The following is a 26,093-nucleotide window of genomic DNA, read 5'->3' as shown; positions in this document are numbered from 1 at the left end:
TATATATATATATATACACATATATATACACACACACACATACCGTGTTTCCCTGGTTTCCCTGAAAATAAGACACCGTCTTATATATTTTTTGACTCAAAAAAAAAAAATCACACTAGGTCTTATTTTCAGGCTAGGTCTTATTTTTTTTATTTTTTTTAATGTACAACAATCCACACTTATTCATGTACAACAGTCTATGTGTATTCATGTACAAAAATATGGTGATCAGGGGGTGCCGCACATTTCCAAAAGCAATTTGCTAACCAATCGCTGGCCAGAATGAGCAAAGCACACTTTCACTATTGATTCCTCACAGGCAGAGTGCATTTGGTATCACTCCGCCTGTGACAGGAGTCGGCGCTATAGAGGAGTCATCGGCTTATGCGGCTCTGCTCCCTCCGCTTATATATATCTATAGATATATATAGATATATATAGACACACACACACAAAGGTATTGATGTTTGACTGCTCATATTTGTTTAATCTTCTTTCCTGATTGTTCGGTGTATTGTGCAGTGATAACCCCTTTGCTATTTCATGTCCCAGTGTCACTGGGCTTTTTTTTTTTACAGAAAGGGAAAAAGATCAGACAGACAGAAAAAAAACACTTAACAGAAAAATGTTTCCTTACTCCTATTCTGTCATTATAAACCACTGGAAAAAACATGCCATTACACTGCATGGCCACCAACACAGCATAACGCACTACATCTTCACGATCGCGAACAGTGTGAATGGGGCCTTACTAAGCTGCTCTTCTTGGATGCAGTAAAAATTCTTAGGGCCAAATGACACATTGCATTGCTGGTCTCTGGTATTTAATTTTATTTGTGTCTCTAAATAAAAATAATTTTATAGTCCAAATGTTACATTTTTGTTTCTACGTAAATAAACAGATCATTATATCATGAGTCAGTAACACAATGAGTTAGACCACAAAATTGTGTTCAATAAGAACAAACTCCAAGGGAAAGTTTAAATGCCAACATTTCAGGCATCCATGGTGCTTGTTTGTATTTTGTGTTTGAGGAAGGAGCTGTGTAGCTATATGTTGTGCTTGCCAAGCCTCCCTGGGAGGCCTCATTCACACAGCTATTTGGAGGGCTTTCAGTATGACTGTGTAATCATTTCTAATTCTGCTTGGAACGGTTATGCCTGAGGATTGGAGACTAGCTGTTTACTTTTTAAGGAGCTACAAATTAGAAATGTGCTTATAAGTGTGCATGGGGAGGTCTCTTTAAAGCTACATATTATAGGCTCCTGTTGATCTGGCAGACCCCTGCAGCGGGTCCTGAAGCTCCATGCCTTTGTTGGCTGCCTTTCGATTAGCAGAAAATGGCACATAAGACTGGTGGAGGGGAAAACCTGCCACTGAAAAGGCTTGGTTTGAAGATGGTTCCACCGTTTACTGAGACGTTAAACCACAAAACACACTGCAAGGCTGAAATAAAGTACTTACTGCTGCCAGCTTGTCAAATCGTGCAAAGAGTTCATTCAAAGTCATAACTAGCTCTTGAGCTGTACATTGCGATGCCAGGCTGGTAAAGCCCTCAATATCAGCAAACAGGATACTGAACAATAAAAAAATAAGATGTTAGCACTGCTGAGGCATGAATTATAATTTTATATAAAACACAGATCCTGATAAAAGAACAAAACCCATTTTACAAAAGTACAAGATAAAATACCCAATAATTTAAAGATGAACTCTGGGAATTTAAAACACTAACCCTTTTAGTGGGGGCTACCCCCGCACTGCAAGGGTTAAGTGCTTGTTTTGTCTAGGGGACTCAAATAAAGCTGTTTTACCCACCTGATCCAGCTCCTGCGGCTGTCATTGCTCACCTCTCTTCCCCCTCTGCTCCTGCAGTGAAATGTGCCTTGGTATTATCACGTCTAATGCAATCCGGCCCTGCATTAAACTACATAAGTCGTGATGACATCAGCAGTCTTTAGACCACTCTAGCCCAGGGGAGAAGAGGCTGCGAGAACTGGTCTCGCAGCCCAGCAGGACTGTGGATTAGGTAAGTATATCTGCTTTATTTGAACCCCCTAGATCCAGGGGTCAGCAACCTGTAGCTCCGGAGCCGCATGTGGCTCTTTCATCCCTCTGCTGCGGCTCCCTGTCCAGGTGTTCAGTCCTGAAACAGCTGTTCCGTCCTGAAATGTCACTTCTATCCGACTTTGTGAGTGGGGTGGAATGTGAGATCGCACTCACAGAGTCAGATAGAAGTGACATTGTGAGGGGTCTGGGCAGCCTGAGGGGCCTCTTACATGAGTATCAGCTGTACCAGGGGCGGCATGGCAAAGGTGACAGGGGAGGGGGTGGAGGAGGCCAGGCCCCAGCAGCTGCAGGTAAGAGGAGTTGGGAGGAAGTACAGTGAAAGGGACCCCGGCAACCAGTCCACGTGAGGCCCTGCAGAGCCCACCATAGAGAATCTCAGATGGGCTGTGCAGGATCTATGGTGTGCTCTGTAGGGTCATTCTCAGGTGGGCTGTGCGGGGGTCTTAGGTAAGCCCCGAGTCCAGTGCGTTACTAAGCCCAGAGTCCAGTGCGTTAGTAAGCCCGGAGTCCAGTCAGAGTCCAGTGTGTTACTAAGCCCAGAGTCCAGTGTGTTACTAAGCCCAGAGTCCAGTGCGTTACTAAGCCCACATATACCTATATACATGCTATACATAGCATAAAGGTAAAAAACAATATATGCAGTGTTATCTTCATTTTAGATGTCAAAAGGTTTTTGTGGCTCCCGGTGTTTTCTTTTCTGTGGGAAACGGGTCCAAATGGCTCTTTGAGTGTTTAAGGTTGCTGACCCCTGCCCTAGACAATACAAGCACTTAACCCTAGCAGTGCGCATGGTTTTTTAAATTCCAGAAGTTCTTCTTTAATTAGTCTACCAAAATTATTAATTTAAAAAAAGTATAAATAAGGTAGCTAATTTGCCTCTGCTGCTTATCAGGTAACCACCAAATCAAATGCACTATTTATTAAAGGAGAACTATGAGGTGAGTGCTTTTCACTCACCTCATAGTTCTAGCCGACCTGTAACAATGAAACTGTCACAGGTCGGCTCAGTAGATCGGGAAGTGAGCGAACACATACCGGCGTTCGCTCACCTCTCGATCCTGTCACAGCTCTCTGCCGTGACAGGGGAGGGGCTGGATTCCCCCCTCCCCGCTCCGCCAGCGCTGACTGTCGGAACGGACCGGGGAAGGGGTGGGTACAGCTGGCTCTGCCTCTAGATAGGCAGAGCAGCTGGGCAGATCCCGGCTCAATTGTCGGGATCCGCTTCAGCTGTGGCGTCTCAGTATACCGCGAGCAGCAGTATACTGAGCCTAGGGTGACGGGAGGACGCTAGTTTGTGTCCTCCCGTTACCCTAAGGAGAACTATGGGGAAAAGCCTTAACCCCATAGTTCTCCTTTAACATTACACATATTTTCGTACATTGCACAATAATGTAGCTATATGCAGGGCCAGATTTACTCTCTCTCTGCAGCCCCAAGGCCAGGTCCCTCAAGGCGCCCCTCTAGCCACCAAAAAGCCCACCCCCCCATGGAGATTGGCAGACCTGCAGGCTGCATACAAAAACAAGCGGCGGCTTCCCCGCTGTACATTTAGCTCTGCTTGCCCAAAGCAGGGCTAAATGTAGAAAACTACCCGCCCGAAACTGCATGTCCCAAGCATCGGGAGATAGGAATTCCATATCCCTGCTGCCCCTCTAGTCCCTGCTGTCCATCGGCCGGGCCTTGGTTGGCCTTGTGGGAAATCTGGCCCTGGCTATATGCTGCTAGTTTTAATAAAGCCTAAAGAGCAGAACGCAAAGCAAAAGAGTCCTCACCTGCCCCTGTCCGTCTAAAGCTGGCCATACACTGGTAGATTTTTGTACGAACGTTCATACCAAAAATATAATCAGAATATTTGATAATGCCATCAGAATATTGACAAATGTTTTAAAATTTTGTTTTTAACATTTGATTGTGGAATGGATGGAGTTTCCATAACTAAAACCACATTCATGGTTAGAATTTTGTTTGAAAAAAATGTCCAACCTGCTCTTTTTTTTTGCATCAATATAGTCGAAATCGATTCCTTATCTGCCCCCATTAACTATTAGAAAGTCTAACAAACATTCCGAAAAATACTTTAACAAAACTTTACTGGCGTATGGCCAGCTTAAAGTGGAACTACAAACTCCTATCCATTACAGCCAAATAAGGTGCCATCTTGGCCTCTATTTGGATTGCAGTTGCCATGGCGCTGCACACATGATCAACTGTTGACGCCAGCCATTTGAGCTGGTTGAGAGCTGTAATAAGCACACTGACAACCTTGGCAGTTGACATGTCTTAAAAGTAACTGTTTGGAAAGACATTAAACTGGTGGGTCAAGTTCCTCTTTAAGTGTTTAAGTTCAATGTATACTTACATTTAATTATTTGACTAATACATTATAATTTAATTAAATGAATACACAACTGGATTATAAATTGATTAATATCAGCTTGTATCAGTCAGTTTATCTTTAATATTTAAAAAAATAAACATTACCTGACGTTGTCATGTTTCTGTATGTAGATTTTGTGGAACATCATGTCTTCCTTTTTGGTGTTAATATCCTCTTTCATTTCCATTGCCACATGACGTGGTAAAACAGACAGCAGGAGGCGCTCCTGCATGGTTAAAGAGAGAACATCATTTATGCCATCCAAGCACAAATTTTTATAATGGGATTCCATGATAATGGTCAAGATTATATGTGATCACACCAATATAATGTATAGCTTGTATTCCAGACAGAGTAGAATACTGATGTACTCATCTGATAAACCTATACTAACATGGGCCTAGTGCCAAACAAAATATTGCTGCGTATTCCACAAGCTAACATTTAGGTCAACAAGCACGTGCTTTGCACCTCATGCTAACTCGCCAATTATGCTGCAAGCTCACAGACAGATTGGCATACATGTGTCGTTTCTTCACACTGCAGCTTGTTACTTTTACGCCCGCCCAATGTAGCACATGTGGGTGATATGGACAATAAGTGCTGGACTAATATGGACTAACCTGCTGCTGGTTTTCCCTCTGCAGATGCAGCCTGGCTTGGATGTAACCTCGTGTTTCTTGGAAGGCCTGTCTTTGGGAAACCTCTGCAGGGTAGTGGGTACAAATACCAATGATGTTTGTGCAGAGGAAGATCAGCACGTTGGCACTTAGCTAGAAAGAAAAGATTAAAGAGCTTTAAAAATCCAATGTATGCAAGTACAGTATATATATTCAATTCACAAGTATATACACTTCACTAGGTAAAACTTAAATAATATAAACTTACATGGCATTAAATGGTATGTCTTTCACCCTGAAGTGACTAGAAATCCTACAGACAAAATGTCAAATGTTAATCTAACTACAGCAGTCCTGAAGGTGCACGATAGCTTTATTTAGGAAAGACCAAATAAAATTGCTACAGTGAGCTAAAAAATATATCAAGGAGAAAATAGATTTCTTTAGTGTAAATAAACTCATCTGTAATTCACTCTTGCCGATTACTGCACACCAATAGGGTTTGTACAATGACTGACTTTTTTGCTGCCCAAGAGAATTTTATAGCATATTCATCATTACTTCAACATCATCATACCTTCTTTCCAAATACTGATACCAAGAAAAAGCTACTCAACTATACACATTATACACAGTTAATGTTGTACACCATCTCACATATCTGGATGACAACTGGGCAATGTATGGTGTGGAAACAACAATATCCATCCTTGTTTCCTTCTTAAGCTGAACTCCAGGAAACCAGCTAAATATACATACATATATGTCAGCTGGTTTACCTGCGACAGAATTTAAATTTCTGTTTGTTAATTTCTGAGATTTTTACAGCCCTGAAGAACAACATAAACAGACAGGAGACCTGAAATTTCAATACTTTAGTAGTTATACAGCTAATATAGTAATTCTTAAACATTTGGGTTATAATGCCGCCTTCAGGAGGTTTGGACACTGGCAAATAAAAAGCATTAAGCCAGCCCTCATATAATCTCCATTTCCAACCATCACACCTCAGTTTTGTGGGCAAGCAGTACATAGAGCCAATAACACAGAGGGGTGGGACCCGTATTTATCAATAGCTAGAAAAAGATTCTACAAAAGTACAAAAATCTTATTTTCATTGAGGGACAAAGGAATGTAGTATTTCTTATACATTTGGAATGTCCAAAAGCAGTCCAACTGAGGGCAGGGCAATCACCACTAAGAAAACCAACTAAGAAAAAAAATCTTACAATAAAAGATTATCTGAAAGAATCAGTGCATGAACGAAGGCTAGATAAAGAAGAGCTATGGCAAATATAAAATTTGCCGAAACTGAGGAAGGGCAACGAGAATCAACCAGGTGTTCCAGACCAAGACAGGTAATCACCACTAAAGAGAAACTTCTAACTGAAACAATGATGGACCTCAATAATATTGTGGTGGACAACCAATCACTGACCATAAGAAACCGGTGGAACATCATACTACCTGAACAAGAGGAAGAACTGGGACCAACAGCTAAGGTGGTCAACTTAAAAGGATGCTTAATTAGGGTAAAAGCCAAAGCCTAGGAACAGGAAAGTTGGACAAACAAGGAATTTTCACAGCCAAAAACCAACCAGTTAGCACCCATTGGCTTAGGTAGAACACCCTTAACTTAATGCAGGGATATTAACATTGTTGATAATATGAAGAATGTATGAAGAATGTAAATAATCTCTCAAAGAAAATTGCTTGGATATGACAGCCCTCTGAGAAGCCGTCTAAACGGAGAGAAGGAGGCTGGAACAAAGAAGGATAGCATCCTAAACCCCTTAACGGGTGAGGAGAGGATATATTGTAATCTCGCAGGTGTACATGGACATCAAAAATGATGGGTCCGTCCAACTCACTCCCATGGGTGTTTCTGGGATGTGGTAGCTGCACCACAACCTACCTGATCAAACATTAAATATATGATTCTAGGAATCAGTAAACTTAGCCCTGACAGAGAGCAAGAAGAGAATCTTCTAGTAATTAATTACAGGTATTTATATAGTGCCGACAATATGTAATGAAATCACTCAAAAGTATCCAGACTTGCACTATTCTACTTAGGGTAACTCTGCTGCCAGATAACAGAGCATCCTGCTTCCTGACCTTCTAGGGAAGTACAGAAATTGCCAAGATGGATACTTTCTTAGAAGAAGAAAAAAGAGCGGGTGCACTCGTGTGTAGGATCCTCATTGTTTAAAGTGGGGAACATTTGATGAAAGGATTATAAGCAATACTTGAGTGTAGATGGGAAACAGTGGAAATATAAATGTCACACTAACAATGTTCAACATAAGGATAAGGAGTTGAAAAGTACTCCTCGAAAAGTAAAGCGGGACTGCACTAGAAGGGGAACTATGTGAAATCCCTATGAATCCAAACAACCCTAAAAGAGGTAAATGGGGGAAGAGATTTCCTATACTCAAGGTGTGTAGACAGTACAATCTTTGGCTAAGCAGGAACTACAAGAGTTTAGGACACAGACTATGTAGAGAAGGTTTTATAAGTACCTCATGAAGAGAATGCCAGGTAAAAAGGGGGCACTACTCCTATGTCAAAAGTTCACACAGTAATCAGTGTTGTGGGTAGGGTGCAAATCTACTAGAGTACACTGAAGACTCAGTCTCTTGCAAAGCAAGGGGAGCAGTAAGAAGTGATTCCCGTCTAGGAAACACACCCTAATTGATTCCCATGTAAACTCTGTATATCTTGTGAGCAGATAACCTCCTGTGCTCTCTGCCTGTAAACAAATAAGGGTTATATAGGGATGTGGAGGAGATGAGATGTTTGAATTCTTTGTAATGCATCAGAAATGAAGTAGGCAGGACTGACAACACGTCCTTTGAAATTCAGAGCCAAAAATAAATTGATGGGAATTTATAAACACTGGAACAGACAAAATCTGCAGCAGCTGTGCATGACAACTAATCAGCTTCTATCTTTCATTTTCAAAGTTTAACTGAACAAACTAAAGAGAGAAGCTGATTGGTTACTATGGCCAATTGCTCCAGATTCAGTCTGTTCCGGTTTTGATCAATTCTCCCTTCTGTGTTGCCATGTCAAAGTGGAAGATAAGAGCACACTTTATTTCTGGCACATCGATAGTTATTTTTCTGTACATGCAGCAAGGTAAAAGGGATAAAACATGGGGAAATGTGTATGTATCGCAGAGATGTACAAAACATGTTTTTTCTTTGCCATTTTGCTGTGACATTATTACTCAACTATACGGACTACGCAGAAGACGACAAGGTTGTCAGTTTATGGATCTCATTTTAAAAAAGAGAAAAACTGGAATCCTCCTTTAATCAATGCCATAGGGGGCATTTCTTGTAGAAATGTTCCCATGTTCCAGCACTTATTTTAGTCTACACTTGTCAAGTAAATGTGGAAAAATATACTCTGCTTTTTATTTTTTTAAAGATATGTCAGGCACTAATGTTAATAGTGAATTTCTTTCCTTCTTTGATCGCAACGTAGTTTCAGCATTCCAAATGCCAAATGGCTACAGTTATATTAAGAACAATGAGAAATCTGCCAGATGTGACACTTGTACAGAAAAGGGAAGCAAGAGTTATATACATGGCAGAGCACAGAGGAAGTGCAGAAGTCAATAGCTTGCAGCTAGTCCATTTATAGCTTTTTTTTTCACTTCCACTCATGTCTGGTGTGCAGATTATTACAATAATAATACATGAAGCTGTTGGCTGCTCTTTTCCTTAAAGTGTCCCACATACAGTAGAAGCAAGTGCAATATCTTTAAAGTGAAGGTAGATTAGAAGTATTTTGCAACATGCAGGCAACTTCCTTTAGGCCTGGTTCACAGGCTGCAGTCGCCCTCTGAAAAGCCGAGAAGCAGCTGTCTGGAGTTCAGGAAGTAATACTGCCACCTCTTGTATGCAGGTTTTTTTTAAAATCCTGATAGGGATCATCTACTGCAATACCCTATTTTTGCAATTGTCGCATCTGACAAGCGGCACCATGACATGCTGTATATTTTTTGCATCACCATGACACAAAGCATCACAGTTGTGTCAATGTTTACATCACTGTTCGGCCGCTGTGCTACCATTGCAGCGGGTGGATGGGCAGGGGTAAAACTGCAGATCAACCGCATAGTTTTACCGCCCCCTCTTGCTCCCTATGTAAACGTGGCACAGAAGAATAATGACAACCCCCATCTAAAAAAGTAATTATACATCAAAAGACAGCACAGCAAACTTACATGCAGGTAAAATAAGTTACTTGCACGGGGATGTTTACATGCGTATTTGTGAATGTAATAGCAGATCATTTATATAACTGTAATGTAAATGTGGAGAAAATATAAATGAAAGGCACAAGAAATAAAAAAAACAATTCATACTGATTAGCATTATATTATTTTTATGTTTACGGACTGTTCTAACTACAACACTGTCACAGAAGCTTCTCCTCATATCAGTGACTAGGTTAAAGAGGATTTGCATGTGTTTTAGGCCACATCAAACTTGTCTATTTTTGCATTTTGTTCCATTAAATTCAACGGAAATACATAACACATGTCAATGCGTGTTGTAACACACGCTGATGGACATAAATGCATATTAAGGCCTCCGTCACACAACCGTATTGATTTACATATTGATTTGATACTGAAGTTGTCTGTACACATGTAACATCTGTGCTAACGTTTATAAGTATAGAGTGTAAATGTACCGTATTGGCGGCCGCCATTGCTCCGGGCTGACATGTAAATATCAACAATGTGTAGCCAGCTGCACCGCTGCTGCTAAACACAAACTATTGATGTCTACATGTACGGTGGCATCACATCAGCAGCATGACTAAAGGCAGAGATCATTCTGCGCATGCGCCACTTCCACGTGAGGATTCATTTAGGGTCCACATGTAAACATCAATAATGCGTAATCAGGAGCAGCGGCGCTGTTGATATTTACATGTCGGCCTTTAGCATCAGCAGCAGGCAATAGGTTTCATGTATGCGGAATGCTGTACGCACGTAAATGTTAACACACACATTTACTTGCGTACAATCCATGACCAAAATATGGTCCCAGACGCAGCTTTGTACTTTCTTTTTGTACGCTGTGGAACACAGTGCAACTGTATCCTTCCACGGCCTTCAATACTCCTGTGTACAGATGCATACAAAACGATATGCTGTACGGAATCTGTAAGCTGCATTTTTGATCCCTGTTTAAATGTGCAAGTCAATGTGTGTGCCGCCCCAATGGGGCATAGAAGTTTATTTAGATAGAAGTTTTATATAGATTGTTTTCTCTATACCATTTTCTATGGACGTTTTATGTGTTAGTTCCTATGCTGCCATCTAGTGGCCTTTTGTGGTAATGTATATATTTTTCTATGCTACCTACCTAACTGATATCCCTGAGATCGATGACACAGTTCCTCTGTATGTAAGCCCCACCCTTCTTCTTGTTGGTCAGTATTTCCTGTGTCATGGCCACAGCTAACAGCCACATGTAATCACGACACATGTACTCTGCATAGTACCCTAGGAAAGGCATCATCTTTTGACCGCATAATACTGAAAACCATCCATCTGCTGTATCCTGTTTGATGTGCAGAATAAAGCAACCTTTGTGGATGAAACGGTATTGGTGAGTTCAGCTATCTGACAATTAATGTCCACAGTGATTGAATCTGCTTATAAAGGCCAGGCATAGAGGTCTCATAAGGGATAAATCGCTATCACAACAATCGGAGTCAGAATAATGTGCGATAAAGTGCAATGCACATTAACTCAAATTTTTATGCCTGTTTTTAGCAGATGTGCTTTAAGGTTTAATAAAAGAGAACACAAGTGTAACCTGACCCTTAAAGAGGAACTGTAGCCTTTTAACATTCTTTTTTGATATGCCATGTGAAAAAAAATATGCTAAAGATAAATAATCTTATCAATGTGTGTTAATGTTTTACAAACTTTGCTTTTATGTATAGTTCAGAATATGTAAATACTGGGGCAGTCATATTTGTTCATTACATAAGCAGGGTTTGCTTCCTGCTGTTCATCTTATCTCACTGGTAATGCCTGTCCGATTAGAAACAATACCATACGGTAGCCAGAGACCTTCTTTGCTTAGGCTGTTAGTGATATTATAGAGTTCGGAGCAGAATTTTTATCTATAGCACAAAAGAGTGACTTTTTAACCTAAACCGGTTATTTCATAATGATTACGCTGGTGTGATTTTTAATGACCAGTCCTCTTTAAACCTTAATATTGTCCCTCAAATTAAATTCATTTAACAATAAATTCATTGTTTGTCACTTTTTGGAATCAATTACCTTCTTACGCTGTCTTTTTTTCCTACTCCCACTGATGTTATTTAATGCCTTTCCTCTGATTCAGTGCAAAGCTGGCATGTCCTAAGCTGCCCTGGTGTAAATGTTAGACGTGTCTTTATTATGTGGGAGCATTTCTCCCAGCACTGCAATGCTCTTTTCTTTGCTGTGAGAGCAACTTCTGCCTATTTCAGTTCATGATAATTAATCAAACACAGAAAGCATGCCAGGGCACTACCATCTTTGAAATATTGCCATTCGCAACAATGGGATGCTTACTTATGGAGGTTACTTATGGGCCTATGCAAGTGCCTATAGGTGGCCAATGTTCATTAAAGAACTCCAGGCAAACAAAAAGTTATCCCTGCAGTGGGGCTACCCCTGCACTTTGAGGGTTAAGCGCTTGTTTTGTCTAGGGGACACTCCCCTTCGCTTTTGCGGGCTAAGGACCGCCAATGTTATCATGTCTTATGCAGGTCCATAGACCTTCAATAGACATGGGGACCCCGAGGGACATTCCAGCATTTGGAGCGGACCGGGAGAGAGAGAGAAGCATTGATCGCATCAGGAGCCCGGGTCAAATAAGAAACATTACTTTATTTGAGCCCCCTGGACAAAAAGAGCAGTGCAGGGATAGCATCACTGCAAGGCGAAGTTGTTTTTATTTGCCTGGAGTTCTTCTTTAAAGCAGCAAATACCAAATTAACAATAGAATCATAATAAGAAAAAGTGTGCCACCAGGCTTCTCAAAATGTGACAGATATGCAAATAGGAGCTTGTGCGCCTTGCATGCCAGGGCTGCCTTTTACTCTCAGTATGTCACGTAGATGAGCGGATACTTTTGTACATGGATTGTTTTATGATGATGAACATTATAAATGACAACTATGTAGAATGATGAACTTTTCCCAGAGTGAGCCAAAAAAAACCCCCATAGTCCTGTAAATATTACGAGAAAATACAGACTGGGCTTTTAAATAATTATCTAGTTGGTCAAGAAACTTGGACAACTCATTGTCAAGAATAGAAAGCCGGCAATTATCTAGAAGTATGTGTTTGTAGATTGTCATTACTAAACATTTCTAAAAGGTGTGTTTGTTGTTATTTTAAAGATATGGGTAAAAGGTCCACTTTAATGGCACTTATGGTCTAATAACAGATGACACTTCTATTAAAGGAAACTTTCTCTGAGAGAAACAAATAGGCTGTCATAGCTGTACTATTCACTTGAAAATGCTAGCTGCTTGGATATTAAGTGAATATGAAATTCAGCTTCATTGATCTGGAAACATCAAGCAATTTTAAGTTCTCTCTGTCTTCTTTGCTGCATATCCGATTAATCGAACTCAATAATCGGCTAACTAATCGATTTTGAAAATAATCGTTAGCTGCAGCTCTACTGCATATGCATAGGGACCTGTTCAGGTACATTGACTTAGAGCATGCAGAGGAGAAACAGCCAGGCAACATTTTCAAAAAAGTGTCAGCAATGAAAAGTGTTGTGTGTGAACGTAACTGTAAGGCCTTGTTCATAAGGGCTTCCGTATGAGAAAGAGCAGCAGAGTGTGCAGTAAGCTTTTGCAAAGTATTTACAAAGATTTTAGCAAGCTTCAAGTCGTTTTGATCAAGCAAAGCAAAATTTAGTTCCAGTTTGGGGAGGTTAAAGATCTTAATGGGAGTGCTAAATGTAATTTTAACATTTATGCTTCAGCAAGCTTTAAGTAGTGCTGAAGCATATCTAAGCCCTTGGGCAAAATATCCCAAAACATCTTTAAGTGCCCATTCACACTGAACGTTTAAATCGCACAATTTCGGCCGCGATATCGCGCATATTTGCTGCGCGATATCGCAAGAAGGCGCTGGTCCAATGATTTTCAATGGAGCTGTTCTATTTTACAGCTCCATGACGCCTGTCGTTCAGCGCTTGTGCAGGGCACTTTTTTCCACCTATGTCGCACGATTTTTCTCTTTTTGCATGCAGCATGACTGTGAGGACCGCGCGGAAATCCGCTTGAGGTAAGGCCTGCTCAGTGTGAATGGGGCCTTCGTGATATGTAAAAGAAAGCATTCAATGTCAACTTCCCCACTTTCTGGTAATCCCAGGTGACCCCCGGGAAGGCTACATCACCAGTGCCTTCCAGAAAACTCTTGTGGGAAAACTGTGAGATCTGTGTAGAGAAAAAATGAATGGGCTTTCTGAAAAAAGCGCAATTATTTTTCAAGGGGACAGAGAAACAAGACTGGGGCACAAGAGAAAACAGAAGCATAAAACCATAAACAACTTAATTGGTTTGCCTATTTCAGGCCATTGCAAAAAAAATACCTGGTGATCCTAAGGGCTTGTTCACACCAAAGTGTGTGTGTGTTCCAGAGAGGTAGCTGCTGGAATGCACCTCGATCACTAAGAAACTGCCCCCCGCGTTCTGGGGCGTTCCGATTGCACTCCCCTGTGCAATCGGACGCGTGCCAAAACTTTGCCAGCGTTCCGTTCCACTGCTAACACAAAAAATAGGGCATCCTGTGTACAAAATTAATATCTTAACCACTTCAAGACCACTGTATACAAACAGCACTGTCCTGAAGTGGTTATACCAAGATCATGGCTGCTCAGCCATGAAGCAGCAACGATAACTTTCCAAGCTACGCTCTGCAAACTAGATAACCCCTCTTCTCTATGTAATAGAGATGAGGGAAGGTGTTTGTAGTCCAAACTAAAAGTGCAGGTTAGGGTAACAATTCTGCTCCTTCAAACATACAGTCGCGTTGCTATCCTAGGACGGCATTTGTGTTACTGGCCGGATCACCAGGTAAAAATAAAAGGAAAAAAGCCTTAAAAAAGAAACTCATGCAGCCACCACATACAAGGACTGGCAGGCTGCAAAAGGTTACCGTTTTCTTTTTGGGTTTAGCTACAATTAACGCACAGCAGCTGGTGTACAGTGCTGGACACAGTGCTGATACCAGCACATCGCACTGTGTATTTTTTTTTGTTGTTGGTAGAACTTTACTGAAATCTCACAAGTGACATTTCATTCAGTTCTACGGGTACAGCGGGGTACAGTTGTTCCGCGTCACATTACGATGCGCTGAAAAAAGTACAGCATGTCGTACTTTTTTCAGCGCACATCGCCACATTCCCATCACACCAAGGTGGTGTAAACCGAACACCACCTTGGTCTTGAGTGGAGGCAGCGCTGGAAAAAAAGGCCAGCGCAGCCCCATGGCATGTGGTGTGAATCGCCCTTAAGCCTGGTAGCAGCTTGGTAGTAAAGACGCATGAGGCTACAAAATGTAAATTGAGGGTATATTTCCGTGCCCAGGATACAGAGCTTGGTAGTACAGACACATGCGGCTAAAAAAAAGTAAAATTGAGGGTATATTTCCATGCAAAGGATACAGAGCTTGGTAGTACAGACGCATGAGGCTACAAAATGTAAACTGAGGGTATATTTCCGTGCCCAGGATACAGAGCTTGGTAGTACAGACGCATGAGGCTACAAAATGTAAACTGAGGGTATATTTCCGTGCCCAGCATACAGAGCTTGGTAGTACAGACATATGAGGCTACAAAATGTAAATTGAGGGTGTATTTCCGTGCCCAGGATACAGAGCTTGGTTGTACAGACGCATGAGGCTACAAAATGTAAACTGAGGGTATATTTCCGTGCCCAGGATACAGAGCTTGGTAGTACAGACGCATGAGGCTACAAAATGTAAACTGAGGGTATATTTCCGTGCCCAGCATACAGAGCTGCGGCATACAGCTGCCCCAAGTAGTGAACAGGTGCAAGTGACTGTACACATTGCTCTTATATGTATTAGGCCTCAAAATGTACTGTAAGGCTAAAGTATGAAAGCTAAATTTTCAATGACGGGTCCACTTTTCAATGACCTCACATGTGAGTGATGGTTTCCAGGATATTTTTAGGCTGCATTCTTGTGAAGATTACTTCAGCCTTTAGAATGACTGTCCCCATTGTGTTTCGGCAACATACATTAATTATTGTTCAAATGAAGCTTATGAAACGGACTCTATTGTCTTCTTGTTTGACTTTATGAAATAATCCAAGTTAAAGATTAAACAAGGTAAAAAAGGTATGTGCACGGCCAAATAAAAGATCTACCGGTAGGAGCAAAGCTAGACCAGGCTGCTAATATAAAACAGAAAACACAATAAGAAACATGTCTCTGGATATTTTCCTGTTGTGCTCCTCTGTGGATCATACTGCAAAATGGGTATCTGGCACCATATTAAACTTGCTGCCTGCTTGCTGAGAAATGTATACAAACTACACAAAATATAGAGAACTCGTCCATACTGACCAGATTTCATCTTTTATTATCTGGTAATTTAAAACATGGAATGCTCAAAAGTAACTTGACACACAACATTCATATGTGTTTATCATTATAGAATAGAAGCACCACATATTTTTGGAGTTAACAAGTTAGTATGCTTCTTGAGCTTTCCCCATTTAATTTCTAATATTTTCAGTCCCATAAGTAGGGATCGGCAGCAGTGGAGCTGCCCGGGGCGCAGAGAAATTAGGGGGCACAATGTCACATTGGAAGAAAAGAAGGCACAAGAAAAAATATGTCCATGTGATCTATGTATATTTTTGACAACCTATTTAGCGTGGATGGAGGAATCTGTTAGATTTTAGTTTTTTCGTTCAGCCTGTGCGTGTATAGCCAGATTTTCACAGATAGATTGTCTAATGTGTTGAAAATCCTATGCGGGAAGTATTTTTTCCCCTCTCTTTTATAAATTAGAAGTAATGACACATACTCTCTCTGTCTCTTCAATAATGATCATGCACCTTACTAATCGTTCAGTGTCCGCCGTCCCGCTCTGCCAATCCCTCCACTGGTTCCCCAGTGTCCGCCGTCCCGCTCTGCCAATCCCTCCACTGGTTCCCCAGTGTCCGCCGTCCCGCTCTGCCAATCCCTCCACTGGTTCCCCAGTGTCCGCCGTCCCGCTCGGCCAATCCTTCCACTGGCTCCCCAGTGTCCGACGTCCCGCTCTGCCAATCCTTCCACTGGTTCCCCAGTGTCCGCCGTCCCTCTCTGCCAATCCTTGCACTGGTTCCCCAGTGTCTGCCGTCCCGCTCTGCCAATCCTTGCACTGGTTCCCCAGTGTCCGCCGTCCGCTCTGCCAATCCCTCCACTGGTTCCACAGTGTCCGCCGTCCCGCTCTGCCAATCCCTCCACTGGTTCCCACTTGTCCAACAAATAAAATTCAAAATACTAACAACCTTCAAAGCCATTTACAACTCTGCCCCCAGCTACATTACCAACCTCATCTCAAAATATCAACCAAACCTCTTCACTCCCCCCAAAACCTCCTGCTCTCTTGCTCTCTCGTCACCTTCACCCATGCTCGCCTCCAGGACTTTTCTAGAGTCTCTCCCATCCTCTGAAACTCTCTACCCCAACCTGTCTGCTTATCTCCTATGCTGTCCACATTTAGACCCCGTTCACACCAGGGCGGTTTCAGGCGCACAATTTTTTCTGCGCTGAAACACATGCAAATAAAATCCCACAATTCCTATGGGGACCTTTCATGCAAACACGTAGCATCACGCATACGAATACGTTCGTTGCTTGAAATAGTCCCCAAGCTTTTTTTTGTTGTTGCGCTGATCAGTTCGTTTTGCTCCATGGACTTCAATACCGCACGCTTTTATGTGCGTTTCAGCAGCTAAGCCTGCATCTCAGCTTCAAAAATGTGCTGACGTATGAACAGTAATCACCTGTAATACGCGCTGAAACGTGCTAAAAAAAGGCGCTGACACACTGCCGCCCTGGTGTGAATGGGGCCTTAGGCAATCCTTGACAACTGATCTCATCAGGAAAGCCTATGTCACCAGCTGTCTTTTTACTTCTTCCATCAGCTCATCCCTCACAACTAATACCTTTTGTATGAATTGCCCCTTCTAGTAGATTGTAAGCTCCTAAGAGCAGGGCCCTCCTAACCCTTCTGTATTATATTTGTACTGTAACTGTACTACTGTATTATTTGTAATAATGCAAACTGTTGACGCTATATATATCCTGTATACTAATAATAATTTGTTCGAGGGTGTACTGGTATCTCACCACTATTTCTGCTCGATGGCTAGCCTTACATACAAAAAAATGTTACATTAAAAAATAAGCTGTGCAATATATTAGAAGCTCCTAAGAATCCATTTGTATATGTTCCTATGACTCCTAGCCAAAGAAGGCAAGCAGGAGGTAATGATTTTCCAAAGTTACATTATTGACAAGAGACTCGTGAGAAGCGGGCAGTTTCCACTAAGAGAAAGGAGGAGAAGAAGGGAGTGAAACTGTCTCTCAGCTAGAGCTTTGCAAAGGCTACACCTTCCTGTGTGGTAAGAGCGGTTAACCACAGCCAGCTGGAGTTTGGCTTGCTGCCATTCTCCTATGACAGGCGTCCAGAGCTGGAAAAAAACTATAAATGTCTCCACCACAGCACTCGCTGCGAGAATGTCACACTGCTACTCGCCATGTTCACCCTGGTACATAGCTCCAGATTACTGTCTCCTACCAGCCCCTCCATATATCTCTCAGGGATGATTTCATTGAACTATCCCAGCCATTCCAATGGGTTTTAGTAACCAATAACCCCTGATTCACCTTCAGCTAAATAGTCAAACACTTACTGGCAGGAAAAATGTAAAGTCTGAGCACAACTAAATGGCATTTGCAAACAAAATGTTAATAACTCCCACGGTCTGTGGCATGTGCTATTGTGTGGTTCAGATCTGATAAACAGTCACTGCATGCACCAAGGCTGGAACAGAGACCCTGCTGGCTGGCCCATTCGCTCTAGTGCACATTATACCCTGTGTAACATTATGTGTGCATTGTTAGAATGCATTGTACGGTTTACCGTATTCTTTTTTTTATTTTTAATGAAATGTCAACAACGTATATTTCATATATCTGTATGCACCACTGCGTGCTGCGATGCAGTGTAGTGTGCCACAAACATGTTGGACGAATGCAGCATGTCCCATTGTTTGTCAGTGCACACCACTGCAACATGGTGGTATGAACTGAACACATATGATGTAAGACAAATTGCCTTCTCTAGGAGTTGGGACTGCACTGTCCAACGTCGCCCAGGGCAGTTCGATGCATATGCTGTAAATGGGCCCTGATAGTTGTCCACATATTGAAATTATTTCCAGGGACACTTTACTTATTCTAGGCTAGCTACGCAAATTGTCATGAAATGACCCTGAAAGGAGCAACCAGAAAACACTTAACAATATAGAAATAAAGTTGTGTTGTTTCTCTTTATATTTTCAGGGCCAAATTTTAAACAGCAGCAGAATATGTGGAAAGCTTTCCCATAATCCATTGCCTACCCTAGCAGGCCGTTTCTGGCTGCATACTCGGCCCTCTCCGTCAGGACACCTCTGCTACACCGCTACGACAAATTACCAAGCTTGCCTTTATTTTATACACTTTTTCTTGCCAGCAGCTATTCTCAAGAATTTCCCAAACAGTTAAAGTGTGCACTTAAAATAGAAGCATTCAGCAGTTTTGTTATGCATGGTATTCTATCACTACTCAGTTACCTAATTAACAAATGAGAAAGTCACATGAAATAGTTTGGAAAGCAGGATGACTCATATAAGGAGGAGGGAAGAGCAATACATTAGACTGAACTGTAAAACATGTCATAAAAAAAGCACCATATAGCTGGCGGAACCGAACATAGGATCATTTAGATGGGAGTTTGTAAAGGTTAAGCTGAGTGGTTTTATGTGGCATTTGAGGCCATAGCACCAAACACATCCTCCTGACTCTCTTTTACCACATTGGCCTTGACCAAGTTAATGAATGATCTGTTCCCTCCTCCATAGGTAGGGGTTATCTTGAACTCCTATTATGCTGTTAGTAACAATGCAAGTGCACAGACCCCATTCAGGGTGGAATGTGACACAATCAGAGGAGAATTAACAAAACACACACAGAGGTCTGGCATGCTGCTGGTGTGCGATCGATTTATTAAAATACACGGATCTTATATTGTAGAGGAAAAGTTAATGTTCTTTTCATTCTTAAAAGGACATTCCCTCCAAAAAACACATCACTTAAACTTCATCTACACAATATTAGATGGAAACAACACAGATATCGATATCGAAGTATAAACATATCTGTGTCTGCATTTTGATGCGTTTTCTAGCACATATTTGTAGCACATTTTAATACATTGTTTCATGCGTAATGCTTTTATAGTTTTGGCCAATAAAGGTGAAATAAAGTATAGGTTGTGGGGGGGCTTGTTGTCATGTGCTAAAACACATCACATGCATTTCTCATGCGTTTCTATTGAAATCTATTGGGCTAGAAATGCAGCAAAGAAACACCAACACCTTTCCAAAAATCGCAGTGCGCCAAGTTGCAAAGGTGTGGACGGGCACCTTGAAGAATAATGTGGCTTCTATTGGAGTGCATTGTAGCACAGCTGCAGATAACAATTGCGAGTAGCGTGAACTGAGGCTAAATATTTTCAAAGGGAAACTACAAAGGTTTAGATCGTTTTATTTACAATGTATAATGTATAAATAATCTTTATTTAAAGCTAACCTGTACCCGGTCCAGGTCTATTTGAAAAGATGGTCACTGGAGGGATGAGGGCAGCAGCCTCCCAAACCCTCCTGCCTTTCAATCCTATGGTGCATCAAATGCTATTACTGTATGTTGTCAAGGGATATGCTGTGGTTTCTGTTTTCACAAAGATCATCCAGATGCAGGAAGGTTTGCAATTAAGCTCACTGGTAAGGCAGCTCCCATACCAATCAGACCTCCCTTGTTGGGAACCCAGAGGTGACTCAGGCCTTGTTCACACCAAATGCAGAGCAGATCTGCACGAGTTTCTGCACACGCAGTGCAGTGGGTTGTGCCGCGTTTTTGCTGCGTTCCGGGTTGTTTTTGGTTAAAAAAATCATTTTTTTTAGTTTAAAATGGGCTTTCAGTGCTATCCAGGGAGCTTGCATGCGTTTTTTATGCGTTTGCATGCGTTACAGAGCAGGTAAAATAGGGTCTTCTGCAGTTTTTTTACCTGCTCTGGAACGGAACACTGTGATGTGAACTAAAAGTACCATTGGAATACATTGGACGCAGTTTTGCTCCGGTCTGTAACTGCTCTGCTCCTGGAACGCGCTTGGTGTGAACAAGGCCTTAATGTTCAGAAATAAAACATGCCAAACCTAAAAGGTAAGGGAGTCCAAAAGTGCCACTTCTCTGCAGTGGTCTAAGGTCCTGTAAATCAGACAGGCTGGAGGGGGCGCCATGACAGCTGGCTGGCTCAGAGCTTCAGGTGAGGATATATTTGTTATTTTAGCACCTAGACACAAATGAGCACTTAAAGGAGAATTATGGGGAAAAACATGCATCCCCATAATTCAAGCCGACCTGTGAACACATACCGCCGATCACTGACTTCCCGATCATCTCCCTGCAAGGACCGCAACCGTCAGTCACCGCTCCCCGCAAGGATCCCCCCTCCCTTCCCTCTCCGATCCTCCAGCGCTGACTGGAGGAACGGACCGGGGACAGGGCGGTCACAGCCGACTCTGCCTCTAAATAGGCAGAGCCAGCTGTCCAGCAGTCGGTGGGGTGGATCTTGACAGTATTGTTGGGATTAATTGAGGCTGAGGCGCGGCTCTGCGCTGCCAGCATATAGAGGGCAATAGCACGCTATATGCCTTTACCGAGTTTTGGGTCACCGGAGGACATTAGTACATTAGTATATGTCCTCCCGTGACCCTGAAGAGAACTGTGGGCAAAAAAATAGGTTGCCCCATAGTTCTCCTTTAACCATTGCAGTGCAAGTATAGCCCCACCGCAAGGGTTAATAAAAACAATTCTTGGAGTTCTTCTTTAAAAGATACTATAACCAAATGGATCGCTATATGATATAAAGATCTCTATTAGGGGTGGAATTATAATTGGCAGCCTGTCCCTCTGAGGGCAGAGGAGTGTGTGCCTAACCCCAGTGCATGTTTGGACTTCCAGAAAGTGTGGCTAATCTTGGAGAAAAAAATTATAGTATGGATAAACAAACATGTCAAAGTCTGCAGCCAAATGAAAAATTCTATTATGGTAAAGACAACTGAAAATGTGCGCTATACCTTCCCTGCAAATGAAAACACCATTTAGATACAATACAAAACATTATTTGTAGCCAAATTGAAATGTATAACATTATAAAACAATCCATTTTATAAAAAGACAAGAAAAATTGCATTGCATGCATTGTGAAACATAACAACCAGACTCCTGGCAATTTCTGACATGCAGCACCCAGGCACTCCTTTAGACACCATTGATGCAATTAATTTGATAAGTAACATATAGCTCTTTATCTGTGAAATGTATTGATATTTATGCAAAGCGAGCAGAAAAGTTCTGACAATTGAAACTTCCTAAGATGTCAGCAGATATGTTACATGTAATAGAGATATAGGGGATGCAGATGTTCATAAAACCCAGGCCTCCCTGCTCTCTGTTTTGGAATCTATGAGCTGCTGCCAGTCATCTTGACACACAGACAGAGTAAACCAGACACTAAATCTGTCAGGCAGTTGGGATTTAAGATTCATTTACATATTAAAAGCGCTCCCTGATCCCAGAAACCTAAAAAAAGACATGATTCATTGGGTTATTTTGACAGTTTTGCAGTCCCTTCCCTGCAAATGCATGTGATCATTAAGGCTACATCTACTCTTTCAGGCTTGAGCGTTTTCTGAGGATTTTTTGTAGCCAATGGAAAGCTAGTTACTAGGCCGAGGACACAATTGTTTGATGCAAAATCATGTAAAAAACGCATTCTGCATTTTTCAGGCACTCCACTTGAAGCATATGTGGATGCCGAGGGACAATCCACAGCCAAAGTGCAGGGGAAAAGGAGGTGAGCAGCGACCGCCGCAGGACCAAGAATCAGTGCATCTTATTTATCTTAGACCCAAGACCAAAACTAGCATTTTACCCTTGCAGAGCCCAACTGTAAAAGGTTAATGTTGTACATGCTTGTAGTTCTTCTTTAAATAAGCACAAAGAGCATTGTTTTAGCTGCCAAAAGATGTAATTTGAAGTACGACAAGTATGACATATGTAAAGATACTGGGGATCTGCCTCTTGGTCTAAATAGTAGTGGCAATCTTGATGTCAATGCCTTAAGGCGCCCATACACCTTACAAATATCGTTAGACTTTTTTTGTGCCTTTATCGAACCTCATTTGATTTCCGCACGACTGCCCCATCACGCACAGACCAATGTGGATTTCGATTATCGTTTGTTAGCAATATTAACTGACTGAATTTTATCGGTCGACAGAACAGATTTTTGTTTGCACATGTGCAGTGTTCATATTGGATTTTTTTTCGTACAAAAAACACCACTAATCCAACGATTTTTGTTCAAAAGAAGTCTTCTAGCCTGCTCGAAAGAAAAAATTCGGCCAGTTTTACAGTAATTGTGATCGTTCACTTCCCATCAACTGGTCGTTTATCGTACGCAAAACCCAATGTCGTTTGGAAATCGAACGATAATCGCAAGGTGTATGGGCACCTTTATACTAACTCTTGCAAGAGTCAGTGGGGTTGATTTACTAAAGACTAATAGGCCGTTCACTTTGCAAGACAATTTTCCCTCTGCTTAGCTTAGGGAATGTGGTAGAAATTCACTTTGCAAAGAATACCCAATCACATAAATGGAAGTAGAAAAAAAAAAAAAACAGCAATTTTTCTTGCACATGACTGTCTGATGGAAGACAGCAGAGCTTCACCTCATTCACTAACCCTCACAAACTGGTAACCAGAGACCAGGGGAGTGGCCCAATTCTCAAGCACAAAAATGCAGAGGCTACATTTTTATTAAATGTAAGACTAACCCCAGGTCTCTATTGCCATCTGCAATGTTGTCGTTTAGGTGCCACCTTCATGGGAGCGATGGACAGGAATGGAACCTGCACCATCAAGCCCTATTACTGCTAACCCTATTATTTGCTAAGCACTCATATGCCTTGATGCACACTTTAGAATGAAGCATTACCGGGTTCTATGTGCACCATATACCAGTTTTAAATGCTTATGCGCATGGAGTCTAAAATCACCAGAATCGTGAAGTGTTGGTGCTGATGCATAACATGTTTGCATCACTAAAATAACACTTTTTAGGATACAGATGGAAAACAAGGTATCTACTGACACAAAAGGTGCATAGAACCATAGAGAGAAGTACAGATTATTATACTGTAATTGTATTAAACTGGTTAGGGAGCACCCCACAATGCTATAAAAGAGTGTGCCAAGAGTTGCTCATGTTATCTTCATTGCAAATACAAGTACAGAGGGAATACGGTCATTGCTAAAAGTCTACGTAACAAGGTGATCCTGGAATACTTTCCAAAGCCTTTAATGGTAAAATGATGCTTAAACAAGAGATGGGGCCCTAATAAATTGGGGGTGGGGGTTTGGAGCCTAATCCATGGCGCGGTCTAAAAGGCTGGAAAAATAAGGCAATTATATACAATTGGTTATTTTCATCAAACGGGTTACAATCAGAATGTAAAATCTTTGTAGTGCAAGAGCCTGCCTAATTGCATACACATTGGTTGGACAGTTTAGATAGGTACTCTTATTAAAAGGTTTTGGTAAATCAGCAGTTTTGTGCAACTGGGGTGCCTTAAACTTTTTGCACAGCGTCATGCCTTTCTATGGTGCAGGCAGCCGGGCCACCCACACCATGGAAACTCGTGATGCTAATTTAGGGGGTGGGATCCTTTCAGAAAAGGTTGGAAGTTTGCCTCCATCCAGGTCTGCTTCACCTCCCACCCTCTACATGCTGCCACAGCTGTGGCTCCTGATGTGATGGTACGACTCTGATGTGAAGGGGGGACGAAGGATGCTGATGTGAAGGCAGAACTCTCATGTGAAAGTGGGGGAATCTTATATAAAGGGGGGGGTTCTGATATATAAGTGGGGCTCTGATGCGAATGGGGCTTGATATGGAGGGAAGCTCCTGATGTGAAGGGGGGATGTGTTTTTACATGGCATTCCCCCTTAAAATCATACCAGACCCCTATCTCAGATAAGTGTCTGGTATAGATTTTAGAGGGGCCACACATTGTTTACATTTACGTTTATTGCATTTTAGACTGGGGTGCCATGACATTAAAAAAAAAAAAAAAACACTACAAAAGTTGTACACCGAGATTGTAAGACACATTTAGAAGTTCAGTGACAGGTTAGTCAAGTGTATCTAGTCTCCAGTAGCTAGTTACACATTCTGCCGTTTCTCATGAATACTGGCTAGATAGTAGAACTAATGCCATTCGCAAGCATCTGCAAAATGTCACAGCTGCCACACCCTGTTGGCCAGGTTCTTGGAAATTCTCGAGAAGACAAAAATCATTGCTTTCATCTACGTTTCTTTAAAGGAAATCTATTAGGGTAGAATATGGGAGCTGTAAATACCAAGTCTGCATTTGTTACTAGCTGCATACTGTCAGTGACAGGCCAAGTAGTGAAACAACAGTCCCCAGAGCTTGCAGTTTTAAGTACCAGTGGTATTCCTCTAAGGTAATTTAATGTCCAATGGTAAAACTGCTTTAAACTCTAAGGCAGGTTCACACCTAGGTGGCATTATTTTTGCGCTTTTGTACACGTGTGCTTATTTGCACGTTTTCACCCGCGTTTGTACGCACAAACATGGAGACGCGTTTTGACTGGCAGCTTAATGTGCAACATGCTTCTGCCACCCTTTTTGGGGTGTTTCTGTTGAAGTCTTTGGGGCAAAAATGCGCTGTTAACTGCCCAAAGAAGCTCATGTACTTATAGCATTTTCCTGCTCAGGTGTGAACAAGGGCCATTGAAAATCATGGGATTTCTTGTGTTGGGTGTTTAAAAGTGCTATTCCAACTGCTCAAAAATGACTAGGTGTGAACCAGGCATAAACGTTGCCAAGAACTGGCAGAACTCCCAAGGTTAGTCTAGATCACTACAAAATAACTGCTTGTAACCATAAGCGAGATGCATTATAGTTACTCATAACAAGCTGCCAAATGCATCTCTAGTAAGCTGTTGCTGCCTCCTGCTGCAAACACTGGCAAATACATAATAGACAAGAAAGGACCAACACATTTTACCGATCAACCCCATAATACCTAAATATATATACAAATTATAAATATTTAAAATGTAAGAAGATATCAAACAGCAGACACAAGCTACCCCTGTCTGAATGTCCTGTGGCTGTAGGATGTAGAATGTAATAGAAGAGAATGAGGAAGAACATACAAGGCAATAAGTAAATAACAACTAGAGCTTGGTTTCAAATAAAACGATAGAAGACTGCATTATTGGTGCTATAACTCTAGAAAGAAATGAACCTTTAATAACAAAGTTAAGTTTTGACCCATGGTTTTTGGCAGTATATATATATATTATATATACACACACACATACACTGAGTGGCCAGATTATTATGACCACCCCACCAGTACTTTGTTGGGCCACGAGAAAACTCCATGAGATGACTTCGTTGGGCCGCCTTGTGACTCCACGAGATGTTGAAAGGTGATGCGAGGAATCTGACACTGCACTGTTGCCCTTCTGTTTGTCTTGTACCAGTCTTGCCACTATCCGTTCTGCCCTAACATTGACTAGTCGCTGACGGCCACA

The 26,093-nt window shown here is 41.8% G+C and overlaps 1 protein-coding gene across 1 annotated transcript in view; it reads right to left on the bottom strand.

The window, feature by feature from the left end:
* Window positions 1-1,461: 1,461 nt before the first annotated feature.
* Window positions 1,462-26,093, bottom strand: part of LOC108800399 (adenylate cyclase type 6-like) — a gene marked incomplete at its 3' end in the record, with an annotated part of 147,511 nt that continues 122,879 nt past the window's right edge. Inside the window, exons 4-6 of the mRNA XM_018572383.1 lie at window positions 5,072-5,221; window positions 4,553-4,674; window positions 1,462-1,577 (exon numbers count right to left, since the gene is read on the bottom strand). Coding sequence (XP_018427885.1) covers window positions 1,462-1,577; window positions 4,553-4,674; window positions 5,072-5,221 — 388 coding nt within the window. The remainder of the gene's footprint in view (window positions 1,578-4,552; window positions 4,675-5,071; window positions 5,222-26,093) is intronic.

This window comes from Nanorana parkeri, unplaced genomic scaffold, assembly GCF_000935625.1.
Source record: "Nanorana parkeri isolate BGI_ZX_2015 unplaced genomic scaffold, ASM93562v1 scaffold2011, whole genome shotgun sequence".
Taxonomy (NCBI): Eukaryota; Metazoa; Chordata; class Amphibia; order Anura; family Dicroglossidae; genus Nanorana; species Nanorana parkeri.
This window is presented reverse-complemented; position numbering and strand designations above follow the sequence as displayed.